The following is a 13,516-nucleotide window of genomic DNA, read 5'->3' as shown; positions in this document are numbered from 1 at the left end:
AAGTACGTGGCCCAATTAAAAGGTGTCTTTCTATTACCCATAATCTCAATTAATCTTGTAAAGCACATACTTGGTAAGCTATCTTTTGGCATAGTCAGCAATTTATAACACCACTTTACACTTCTTTTAAAAACTACAACCCCCAAATGTGCTTGACAAGTCTCCATTCGTACATATGAGTCCGGTGTATGTGTTGGTAGGCTACATACTAGGTTTTAGCTACATTTACTTCAAGTGAGTTTTCCTCACAATACTTGTACAGTATATTAAGTTTATGTTGAGCGTCTATCCATGAGGAAGCCAAAACAACAATATCGTCTGCGTACAGCAACATTATTAATTCTTTATCAGCTTTAATATTCACGCCCTGAACGCCGTTAAGCTCGAAAAACTCTTAAATATATCTCAAAAACAATGAGAACAATAGCGGTCTGAGTATTTCCTCCTGAAGTACTCCTTTAGAGATTTTTATTTCGTTTGACTTTAGATCTCCCTCTACTACCCTCATTAGTGCACCATCGTAGAGCTTCTTAACAATTCTAATAAATTTTGCACTGACGCCTATCTGTAATAGTTGAGGCCATAACTTTCCATGACAAACGGAATCAAATGCCCTACGAAAATCGATAAAAATTCCAAACAACCTCCTTCTTTCTAATCGCAGCTGTATATTAATAACGGAACTTAGTATAAAGATCCTATCACGACATCCTTTTCCTCTCCGAAACCCTAACTGCTCTTCAGGCACTACATAAAAATCTTCCCAGATCTTCTTACTTAAAATATTTTTAGGTTGCTTTTTGCTTCGAAAATTTCGTACCGCCTGCTAGAAGTCGCTTGAATTTTTAGGGGAACTGAAAACAGTTAGTAGCTATATACAGGGTGTTCAGCATAAGACTACGGTAACTTCGGGAGGCGATTCTGGGCATCATTTGCAACAAAAAATTCCATATAAACTATGGCTCGATTCGGCTCCGTTTTATAGATATTTTTAATTTTATGTTTTTTCAAGGTGTTACTACTTTTTAGCAAATAGTTGTCTATATTTCTCAAACTATTAAAGCTACAGTTAAAAGATCGTACTGGATTTTTTTTAATAAGCTCATTAGAAAGAAGGTTAAATTTCCTTTTAAATAAGCTAATTTATATTCCAAAAAAATAATATCAAGTATTTTACTTTGTGGCCCAAACATAAGCAATAGCAAGTTTCTAATTTTTTCCAAAAACTTTGACTTTATTTTTCTCAAAAACTTTTTATATGAAAAAACCGTGCACTATTCAGGAAAAACATCTACATACGATCACCTTTCGAACGGTATACAATAATTGGGGTTATGTTAAACATTGATGCAGAAAACTGTGATGAATTGCAAAAAAGTAGGCCTCAAAACAACGTCGGCATTATGAAAGGAATTCACCTACCATAAGAATATAACTGAACAGAATCATCAAATCCAGTACGATTTTTTGCAAACGTGTAATTTAATAATTAATTTATTTAAGAACTATATTCAAAAATATAAAACTTACATTAATAATAATAAAATAAAATAAAAAGAAGAAAAATGAATATGATGTTAAATGAGTGTTAGGTACCAATTTCGAAAGAAAGGATTTTCATTTAACGAGTTTAGATCTGTGTGTTATTCTTTAGTTAATTAAAGAAATATTCCAAATAATTTGAATAAATCATCATTTTGAACTACTCAATAAACTTTTGGAATTAACAGGTTGTGAAGAGCTAATGAATAAGCCGAGAACTTACTTATCGCTCTAATCTCCAAGTTTTTGAGAAAAATGAAGTCAAAGTTTTTGGAAAAAATTAGAAACTTGCTATTTCTTATGTTTGGGCCACAAAGTAAAATACTTGATATTATTTTTTTGGAATATAAATTAGCTTATTTAAAAGGAAATTTAACCTTCTTTCTAATGAGCTTATTAAAATAACTGTAGCTTTAATAGTTTGAGAAATATAGACAACTATTTGCTAAAAAGTAGTAACACCTTGAAAAAACATAAAATTAAAAATATCTATAAAACGGAGCCGAATCGAGCCATAGTTTATATGGAATTTTTTGTTGCAAATGATGCCCAGGATCGCCTCCCGAAGTAACCGTAGTCTTATGCTGAACTCCCTGTATAGTAAAATAGTTATTTTTCGCTATAATTTATAATTATTTTTTGCCGACAAATAAGATTTAATAGAATCTTCCCGAAATAAACTCTTTTTACAGTCTTTATATCGCCTATTAACCAAATTTTTGGCTCTTCTACATTCACAAGTGAACCATTTTTTATTTTGAATCTGGTTCTTCCAATCTTTATATTTTACAATTATACCGGCGTCACGAGCTATATTTTGCAATGTGGTACAAAAATTATCACTCAAATACTCCACCGAAGAGCTATTAAAATAGAAATCCACAGAACAGTCCAACTTGTGAGAGAAATGAACCAACTTATTCTGATCTAATTTAATTATTTCCCTATAGCTACTTGTAGCATTACCAGCGCGTACCCCACTGCTATTACCCAAGTCAATCCGTTCTACTTGTATTTGTAATTTGCAAAGCAGGTGATCAGAAAAAGAATTCATTGGCATAACATCAAAATGATGGCAAGACTCCAATGTAAGGTAATCTATCCATGCCAAATCTAATACACTTCTCCCCTACGACCTAATAAATGTATAATTTCCCGGACCGTCACTATATGTCCTGCCAATACAAACAAACATACCGTTACCTTCCAGTGCTTCACACAACTTGACTCCCCTAGTATTCACCCCTTTATCCAATGATTCCCTCTTTCCATTAAAGCTTGAACCCAAGAATATATCATCTTCCAATGTGTTCAATTCCCCTATCCTAGCATTAAAGTCGCCTCCTAATACAATACCAACTCCACACAGTTGCCTTATTTTAATTAATTCTTCATCGAAATTTATTATAACTTGATCAAAATCTATATCCGGTTTTAAATAAATAGTACCTAAAACTACAGAATTATTTTTAAAAATAAGAAAATCCATATGTCATAACTGCTTATTACTTTAACCATTATATTCCGACTCTTTTTAATTAATATTAAAATTCTTCCGCTGGCTCTGCCTTTAGAAATCCTTTTTTCCGCTTTGCTATAATATAATAAATCGTATTCAGTTAAATAAAATGGGATATTGAAGTTATCCGTACTCAACCATGTTTCACACATACAAATTATATCTAATTCATGTAACTTATTTATTTCGGTAGCGTCCATGTTATGAAGAGTACCCACACCTCCAACATTCCAATATCCTATATTTATAAAAGCATATTCGAATTCATAAAAACAATTATTTATTAATTTATTCCCATCTTTAAAATTAACGGAATTCACCTTATTTGAAACTTCGATTTGGTCGCCGTTGTCTTCATAAGTCACCAGGTTTCCCTCCGAAATCACTAATTGCTATTCGGGGCTTGTATGGTTTTCTTCCTTTTGGATACAGATCGGTGCCTCCTTGCAGAAGCAGAAGCAGAATCCTTAGGTTCATCTGCCTTCTGCTTGATTCCTTTTTCTTGTTCTTGTCTTTGCAGCCAATTGAGAAGGCCAGTATCCTGCTTTTTATCTACGCCAGCTTGTTTTCTCTTCTCTACCACTGCCTCCGTGCTGGCACCCACATTATCACTGCTTGACATTAGATCCTTATGATAAACAACCTGATCAATATGAGTTTTGTTCTTCAGTTCTTCCAGGGTAAATAATCTACCTTCAATAAGCAATTTATCATAGCGAAGTGCGGCGCGCTTTTTTATTTTCAATTGCTTTTTTCTTGAATTCCAAAAGTTATTTCCGCACCTCCCGAACATGAACTGGGAAATCCTCTGAAATGGATATGCCGGTGCAACGCAGTTTGTAGCAGTTCCTTAAAACTTCCAATTTTGCTCTAAATGAAATTAATTTAACTACTATAGAATAGGCCGTTTCGAATCACTCTTACCTATTCTCTTAACATTATCTATGTCCCTTAATTCTATATCTAACGACAATTTCTCTCTAAATATATCCAACACTATTCTCCAGCTGTGCCATACTTTCCTTTCCTTCAGCTGTTATATTATAGATAATTAAATTTTTTCTTCTCCAAGCATCAGATTTCAAAAGATTATCAGCTTCAGATTTATCACTATTTCGCTCTAAAAACGAAACTCTTTTCTCGAGGTCATTTAACACTGCTTCACACATTCCACACAATGACACATTCCACTGCTTCTTTGATTTCTGTTGACATTTTGCCATGCGTCTCGTTCATTGTTTTCTGAAAGTCATCAAATTTACTTTCCATACCATTAAATTTAGATAATATTTCATTGAAAGCAGCTTTTACTTCAACTTCCATTTTACGAAGAAAATAATAACTAATTATTTATTTATTTATTTAAAATTATTATATGAATCACAAGTCGGTTGTTATCTTACGAGCAATATGCAGTGTAGTAGATTGAATTAGTATCAATGCAGTAGAGTGGCCTTGAGAATTGCGAATTGCCCCACTTAACTTGTCTCTTCTGTTACTAACAATCGCCACTACATAAGAACGAGCTTATCACTATTCGAGAAACACAAAATGCTTGCTAAAGTTACAAAATTAATCTGACGTAATTCACCTCATTAAAATCGCTAAATTAAAACAAACATTAGATAAGTCAGCGGAAAAACTATCTTTTCATCACTTCAGAGAAAAATTAAACAATATTTGGACGATTAAACCATACAAATTTCGCACATTTGAAATAACTGCGATTTTTCGTTTTTGAGGTACTTTTTGCAAATATTCTCTTATGATTAGAATTTGAAACCGCGTCTAATCACTTTTCTTCACAATTTGAAACCATGGTAAGCATTTGTTCGAATCTGTTAATCTTAGTTCTAGACATGGCCAGAAGCAGGCACAACATGAAGAAATACAATCTCGCACATCTGAACCTAGGAAAAGTTTTTGGTCAATTTTTGATTTCACGTAAGAATGGTTATATTAGCAGAAAATGACAGAAGACCGTAAACTTTTAACGGCAAAAATTAGTATAAATCAGATCAAAAGAAATTAATGAAGATGGGAAAGAAATCTGGAAAAGAGTCGTACAGTGAAAAGAAGAAATCTTCATTCCAGTGCAAGAAACCGGTTTTTTCAAACGATTCATTGAGAAAATAGGAGTAGAAGCTAGATTATGGGAATAGTAAGCAAGATGTTTGCAGATCAGTAAACGAAAAACCAGCCTTTCTAGACGGTAAAAGGAGGATTCACGATTATAACGATGATGATCCTTAAAATAAACGCGCTAAAAACTGAATTTAGAAAATTTTCAAAATCACAATAATTTTTTTTATTAGCCATGGAATAGAAAGTAAGTAAAATAAATGTATGGTACCAAGTGGAAAAGTTATGTAGTCACACATTCCAAGCAGTTGACCAAAACAGATGACTTTGTCTTCTGGGGATACTCCTATTTCCTTCATTCTAAAATAGCATACAAACAAATTAAAAATCTACAAAAAATGGAAGACATAATGCACATACACAAAAAATGGGCTAATTTCAAACTTACTTTTCAATAGCAAACCTAACAGTATCTTCATTATGTGATGCAACCATAATGCCTATTCTATTAGCTTGGCCTTTATCTTTTAAGTCTTTTATCCTACGCAAACATTCTGTCAGTGTTCTGTGGTACATGTCTGAGGTGGCTTCATACGATGGATTTACTGGGTCTGGGTACCCAAGTGCCGCAGCTCGAGCCCTTTCCTGCACGTAAGGCAACAAGCAATAAGTTATTAATCGAAACAAAAAAAAAAATCCTTAAAGATATTCCATGAACTTAACATCCATTCAGATGAGCTCATGTTGTTAATTACGTGTGAGCTGATGGACAATATCAATCTTCTAAGAATAGTTTAATAGTGGAGCTTTTTTTTTTTTAATAAGAAATGACTGTTTTTCGGCACTATAAATTACAGTAGCAATTTAAAAAGTTGACGTCGCGCATTCTTTGAAAATATGAAGGTGTTCATCATCATGAATTCTTTCCCGATGGATTTCCCTTTATGAATTTCACTAACATCTAAATAGAATACAAAAAATAAAAAAAAGAAGCTAAGTAACATATTATCCAGCTCAAGTAACCTGTAAAAAGTTTTGTGCTAGCAAGATAACGCTCGGCCGCAAACATCCTAAGACTAAAGGCAAAAATTTAAGGAAAGCGTCCTTGATGGCAATTTACTTTCCTTATATCAACTTATTGTGAGACTTAGCACAATTAGACTACCACTTGTTTCACTCCATGGCGTACTTTCTTGGCGGAAGAAATTTTAATTTTTCATACTATAAAGCCAAGGAATAGTATCATCAAGGGATCCGAGAGCTGGTAGTAAGATTTTATTTAACAATCAATCACAATATGCTTCAATTTATACATAAGCAATAAAGTAATAGATTTTTATTCTTTTTTTGGGGGGTGGGGGGATTTTTCCAAAAACCTCATTATTAGAAGTACTAGCTTTAAATGATATGTCTAAGTTTAAAGCAGGATCTACCACTTGATAAATCATACATTAAAAAAAGAGTATAAAAAGATGTTACCTGTTCCATATAAGCACCTCTCACAAGTTTACAACCAAAATAGAAATTCTGCCTCTTGGCTTGTTCCAAATCTGTGGAGACTTCATTAAGCGCCTCTTTTAGATAACACTGATACGTATTGAATACAATCGCCTGATATCAGAATAAAGCAACCAAGAAATAATAAAAGAAAAAAGGAAGATAAATAAAAACATTGAACCCAAATTATTTAATTTAAACTAACATTATATTTACCTTATCTTTATTGTATTTGCCCATCATCTCCACAGTAATTCTAGATATGGCCGGCTGAAAGTATGTCTGTTCTGCGTCAATCATTATGCGCACATCCAGTTCTTGGGCAGTCTGCAATAAAGTCAGGCAGACATTATGTAAGTGTCCATTTTGAGACTCAGCTAAAAAATTAATTAGTACCAGGTAACGGTAATAATCAAGGAAAAATAAAAAGTAATAAGTAATAACAAAACTAAATTTTCTGCTTGTATTTTTGAAATTCTTACATCTATCCAAATAAAAGCAGTGATAAACTGACGTTGAGCAAAATAAAATATCAAAAAACCAGGTGTGAAAGCTCAAAGACTTCCACTTACTGCATTTAATATAATCATAATAATAAAATTTTCTCAAAATACTGAAGTTTACAGCATGTATCTAGTTAACTTTAATCTAGCTGCCGTAAATTAATTTTCTGGAGAGTTACACAATCACCAACTTCAAATTCGGAATAAATTTCCAAGTTATATCTATCGCTCCCTAAACGTTCCAAAAAAAAAAAAAAAATCCGAAAAAATATTTTAATATTAAAATTGATTGCTTATTTGATTTTATTCTTTTTGGCGGATCGACAATTTGGCCTTGAGCGCCGCCACTTGCTTATTATACAAGCATTTAGCATGCCAAGTTTAATTGATATTGTTGCAACACCTTTCAAAAAATCAATGAATTCTGTTAAGTCGCACTTTCGGTTAACAGATTTTTCCTCTGAATTTGACATCCTAAAAATGATTTTAGCACCCCTTTGCAGAACCAAGATTTTGATATGAGTTCATTTATTCAAACGGCTACAAGATGATTTAAGCAACGTAGGTTTTGGCATGCGACTATTTTTTTTATGGAAACTACCTAAATGCAAACTTTTTCAATGAATGCCGTCGAATTCTTTGAGCGATGGCTCTGAAACGGCTTCAAGAGCAGGATACTTTTGATGTGGAGCCATTACAAGTAAAATGAATTTCAAAAAATTAGAGAGCTTGTACGCAATATTTCTTTTTACATTTAAACAAAACTAAAAGCAAGACAAATTCTTACAAAACTCCTTAACAAAAACTTATCAGTTTAAAAAGTTAAGTAAAAGGGTTGATTAAACGCCAAAAGGTACACAAATCAGCAAGTACCCGTTCTTACTTTTTAGTAATTTTTTAGAATGTATTAGATGTCACAGACCTTTGTGTTGGCCTTTTATCACCAATAAATATTTTTCTGTTAGAATAATAAAAGATGTATCTCAAGGCCATAGTTAGTATTAAAAAGGCACTTCATATTAACCCTGTCCCAAATTATTCTTGTGATTTATCTTTATTCTGAATAACCATCACATTCACTCGCATATTAAGTCAGAAAAAGGGAAAGTTGGGGTTGGTCTTTTACCGTTGTAATATAAATATAAAAGTAATATAAAAAAAAAAGTTGGGTGTTTTTCAACGTTACGCTTTTTCGTGCAGTTTTTGACGATCAACCCTTATACAACTGTCCTACCGGACAGTTTTAATAAAAGATAAAATTCCCAAATTTTCTTTAAAATATAGGACAAATCCTCCTTTATAACTGTAATTTTTTTGCAACAACCCAGATCTAATAGGTTTCGAGAAAAAAGTTGCCGAAAATGAGCAAAAACGGCTTTTTCAAAAAATGTTCTTGTTCTTGTTGTTCTTGTTGTTGTTGTTGTTGTTGTTGTTGTTGTTACCTTTTTTGTAAACAACGTAGCGCCTAAACGCGTGAACCGATTTTCATGAATGAGGTGTCATTTGATTCGGAATTTTATGTAGATGTGCCTTTTGGGGGTCTCGATCCTGTACATCGAATGGGAGAGGAGTTAGCCCCCTTTATGTAAGGCACCCTCCAAAATTATTATTACTAATTACTCTGTAAATCTTGGCCCGATTTTGATAAAATTTGGTAGGATGATAGGAGTAGGGCTTCCCTACATAACATTAAAGCGATGATCTGCTCTTACACTTGTTAAGGGGAAGTATAGCAATCGTTTCAAATTATCGACACGTGAACCGATTCTCATGAATGAAGTGTCATTCGAAAGGCGAAGACCGTTCCTTCGGCCGGAAAGATTATGGCGACTGTCTTTTGGGATTCGCAAGGAATAATCCTCATCGACTATCTGGAAAAGGGTAAAACTATTACAGGTGCATATTATTCATCGTTATTGGACCGTTTGAAAACCGAGCTGCAAGAAAAACGCCCACGATTGGCCCACAAAAAAGTCCTTTTCCATCACGACAACGCACCAGCTCACACCTCAGCAGTTGTGGTCGCAAAATTAATGGAAATAGGGTTCCAACTCGTTTCACATCCCCTCTAATCTCCAGACTTGGCTCCCTCGGACTACTATTTGTTCCCCAATATGAAGAAATGGCTGGCGGGAAAAAGATTTTATTGAAACGAGGAGGTGATTGCAGAAACGAATGGCTATTTTTCAGATTTGGACAAATCCTATTATTCGGAAGGGATCAAAAAACTAGAGCAGCGTTGGACGATGTGTATAAGCCAAAAAGGAGACTATGTTGAAAAATAAAAAAGGTTTACCCCAAAAAATTTAGTTTTTATTTTTGCACGGATTTTTCAAACGACCCTCGTATTATATGTGATTTATCATAATTATAACAAAAAAATATTATAAATGAAGTGGCCAGCATAAGGGTCTGTGACATCTAATAAATTCTAAAAAATAACTTATTAATGAAATTAATGCAGTAGAATTACTTAACTATTAATGAAATGTTGGGTACTGCTGATTTGTGTACCTTTTGGCGTTTAATCAACCCTTATACTTAACAGTTTAAACTGTAAGTTTTTGTTAAGGAGTTGAAAAAAATAGGTACATGAAACGATAATTTTAAATGATTGAAAAACTTCCCCTTAGTAGGCGTAAGAGCAGAACGTCGCTTTAATGGTACGTAGGGGAACCCTAATACTTTCATCCTACCAAATTTCATAACAATCGGGTTAAATTTTACTGAGTTATTAGTCATAATAATTTTGGAGGGGCCTCACATATATGGGGCTAACTCCTCTCCCATTCAATGTACAGCGTCGAGACCCCCAAAAGGCACATCTACATAAAATTCCGAATCAAATGACACCTCATTCATGAAAATCGGTTCACGCGTTTAGGCGCTACGTTGTTTACAAAAAAGGTAACAACAACAAGATCAACGAGAACATTTTCTGAAAATGCCGTTTTTGCTCATTTTCAGCAACTTTTTTCTCGAAATCTATTAGATCTGGGTTGTTATAAAAAAATTACAGTTATAGAGGAGGATCTGCCCTATATTTTAAGGAAAATTTGGGAATTTTATCTTTTATAGAAAAAGAGAAAAAAATGGTCAAAGTTGGGTGTTTTTCGTCGTTTCGCTTTTTTGGGCAGTTTTTGTCGATCAACCCTTATACGATACAACTGTCCTACCGGACAGTTTTAATGAAACTACCTTTTAGAATCAACCAATAATATTTTCAGGGCACTTATATACTTATTACATTGTAATAATACATTTATAATTATTGTGTAATTGTGTCTTAAAAGGTACCTTAACAAGAGTATTCAGTCGGCGTATCATATTTCTAAACATTTCTTCCTCTCTGTTGGATAATTGTGAAATAAGTCGCACCATTCGACCTTCCTTTATACTTGGCACTCGAAATGTATCGCTTAATTGGAAATTTTCATCGACTATACCACTCCAGGGAAACAAATGGATGACCCTTGAAAAGAACAATGAATTTTAAAATAAAATTTAAATATGTAGAAAAATCTTAAAATACTAGGGAAAACAAAATTCTGGCCTTAAGGAAGAGATTAGTTCAATGGTTAGCGCAATCTGGATCCCAACGGAGCGATTTTCAATGGAGGTGTTGGCTCTTAGATTTTCCCTTCCTAAGCTTCTTACAGCTCACTGCCCGGTGATGGACAGTGTTAACTGTAATAAGAGGACACTTTCCAGACGCTGGTAGGTAGTGTACTGAAAAAAGCACCTGGCGCTAATGACCTCAGATATTTTTGCGCCTTAAATTAAGAAAAAACATTCTTTTTTTTCATACAGTTCAAATAGGTTATTTGCTTAAGCTTACTTAGCTTACAGCAGCGAGTCCATAAGTCCCTGCCTTATCTAGCAACTATCTTTGCAAACAAAAACTCTAATCATCCTTCTTATTACTTCCGCCAAATATGTAAATTTTTTAATAAGGTAAAACGTAGGCCATGGGACGGAAGGGATAGTACCAGAAAGTGACAAGTCTAGGCTTGAAACGAGAGTTCGTGATAAAGGTTGAGAAAGTATGGAGGGAGTGGGGAGTGAGTTATAGAGTAGAACCGTGTACTACAGATTGACCTACTGAATACTGGTATTACCGTACGGCCAAGCAATTAGCAACTGCAAATTTATTAATTAATACTTATTTTGTACCTACATCTTTGTAACTTTATCTTATAATTCATATTTTCTAAACTATCAGTAGCTATTTCTTTATTATTTTATTTGCAAAGTATTAATACTACCTTTTATACTTTTTCTAGTAACGCAACTGCAAGAGGTATTTCTGTGCATATGCCCAAATTATTGTGTGCTTTCAACAATAGTGGCTCTTTTTTGAATGTACTCTTAATGGAATGCACTGAAAGTACTTAGATCCTAATTATTTATCTTCAAATATCTGGCTAATAAGCCTGGTTCCCAACTAAATTTTTCTCCTATTAACTTAATTATAATCCAACTATGAGAATTAACTGTTAGAAAAATTAACCTCACAGTTATAGGCTGCAAAGCTGGAGTAAGTTTTAGTTTTCAGTTTTATCACATGCACAGCTCACTTTTTTTGCTTTGAGGAACTGTTGTCTAGCAGGGTTTTACATTCTTCAAGTCCGCGTGCGGATTGCTGGGGAAGCGGGGGTTCAAATTTGCTTTTCAGAAGGATATATATTATTTTTTAAACTAGACCTCAGCAGCCTATTCGAGTAAAAACATAGCCTACCACCTGTACTTCATTAACTTCAGAAGCGGAGTTTGTGACGAACTCTTTTCTAAAATTGTGACGTCAAAATGGGCAAGTGTTAGCCTGGTTATATTTTTCAATAAAAACTTATTTAAATTATTTTGATGAATGTTTTTTTTTTCTCAGATTATTATAAATTTCAGGTTTAATCTATAATAATAGTTTAAGAAAAAGATAAGCCAGTGTTACTTATTTACACTTAATCGTAACAGAATTTAGATAAAGAATATATTTACTGACAGATATGTCTATGTTTCAACATGTTTTATTTTTATGCTTTGAAATTCCGATATTTTGTACTACTTACGCATCTTACATAACTTTATTCAGATTCACTATAACATATTTGTAATAGCTATAATGTAAAATATGTTCCACAGCCCTGAAGTGACCTAGTCTCTACCTAAATCGAAAGCTCGACATAATAATAATAAAATCATAACTGAAATTGGCATTATTCTTTCTTTCTTCTTTATACGCATAGTTTTGTTTTAAAGCCATGTATATAGCTTGTTTTGTTTATAGTTACTTTGCTAAATTATTAACACTCTTTGTGTAGGGCTGAACCTTTTTTTTTTTTTTTTTTTTTTAACAAAAAAAAGGGAGAAAATTAACGATTTTAATGTTTAATTTTTTGATCTTTTTAGTACCTGAAACAAGCATACAATAAGAAACTTTCGGTAAACACGATTGAGAATAGAGAGAAAGGGGAATGTTAGGTTGTTATTTTCACAATGAATACAATTTTCGTCTATAAAAAAAATATAAAAACTAGAATTGACCTTACCCTTGACTATCGGTAACAACTTTTTCCAAAAATTTCTTTGTATCACTAATTCCAGCTTGTTCCAGTCTCTTCGCTAAATCTTCTTGTGTCAATTTCTGTCCAATTACGTTACCACGACCTCCAATAACTTCGCTTACAAATTTACGTGCCCTCATGATGACTTCAGATAACTGTAACTAAATACCATAAAACGGTTTTTTTTTTTTTTTTATTAAATTGTGAATTTCAAAAATAATTCCACTAGAGAAAAGATTAATTTCTGTAATGGTTTTATATAGTCTTTAAACCAGTTTCGGGGCGACGTTCACATTGATAATCTTCGTGTGATTATTACAAACTTGTTATATACAGGTACAAAATCAATGTACACTGTTTTGAGCAGGATGCGAACAGGAGGAAATACCCAGTGCCCTGGGTAAGATTTAAATATGTTAGCTCCCCTAGTTGTCATTATGTGCGTAGCCACCTTTATTATATCTACTGGCAGGCCCCTTAGTCCATTGTACGAATATTGAAGAATCAAGTACCATGTTATGCTGAGATGCCCACAAGAAAGTAAAGATTTCTGAAGAAGTGCTAATCCATTGCCTCTCTTTCCTATAAAGATATTCTTCATTTATAAAGGTTATTACCATGAAAAATAACACTAATTTCACCTGATACTTGGGTATCAACTATATCGTGCAAGAAGAGTAAAAGCCAGGCGTTGAAGCTACTGGTGGATCTTACCTCAAAGCAAACGACATAGGTTTTAAAATTACCGCATCCCCTTTGACAGTCTAATTGCTAGCACATTTGCCTTTGCGAAAGACAGGGTAAATTTCAGC

At 33.3% G+C, this 13,516-nt stretch overlaps 1 protein-coding gene across 3 annotated transcripts in view; it reads right to left on the bottom strand.

Annotated features, from left to right (window-relative positions):
* Window positions 1-13,516, bottom strand: part of slgA (proline dehydrogenase slgA) — a 62,679-nt gene that overhangs the window by 15,583 nt on the left and 33,580 nt on the right. For 2 of the 3 annotated variants that reach the window (XM_074138824.1, XM_074138825.1), the window contains 6 exons: window positions 12,690-12,865; window positions 10,441-10,615; window positions 6,857-6,967; window positions 6,623-6,754; window positions 5,592-5,788; window positions 5,415-5,503 (listed from right to left, as the gene is read on the bottom strand). In XM_074138824.1, coding sequence (XP_073994925.1) covers window positions 5,415-5,503; window positions 5,592-5,788; window positions 6,623-6,754; window positions 6,857-6,967; window positions 10,441-10,615; window positions 12,690-12,865 — 880 coding nt within the window. Of the gene's footprint in view, window positions 1-3,381; window positions 4,304-5,414; window positions 5,504-5,591; window positions 5,789-6,622; window positions 6,755-6,856; window positions 6,968-10,440; window positions 10,616-12,689; window positions 12,866-13,516 lie in introns of all 3 variants that reach the window. The other variant, XR_012461519.1, reaches the window with a different exon arrangement.

This window comes from Rhodnius prolixus, unplaced genomic scaffold, assembly GCF_049639745.1.
Source record: "Rhodnius prolixus isolate KJV_2025 unplaced genomic scaffold, Rpr scaffold_11, whole genome shotgun sequence".
Classification (NCBI taxonomy): domain Eukaryota; kingdom Metazoa; phylum Arthropoda; class Insecta; order Hemiptera; family Reduviidae; genus Rhodnius; species Rhodnius prolixus.
This window is presented reverse-complemented; position numbering and strand designations above follow the sequence as displayed.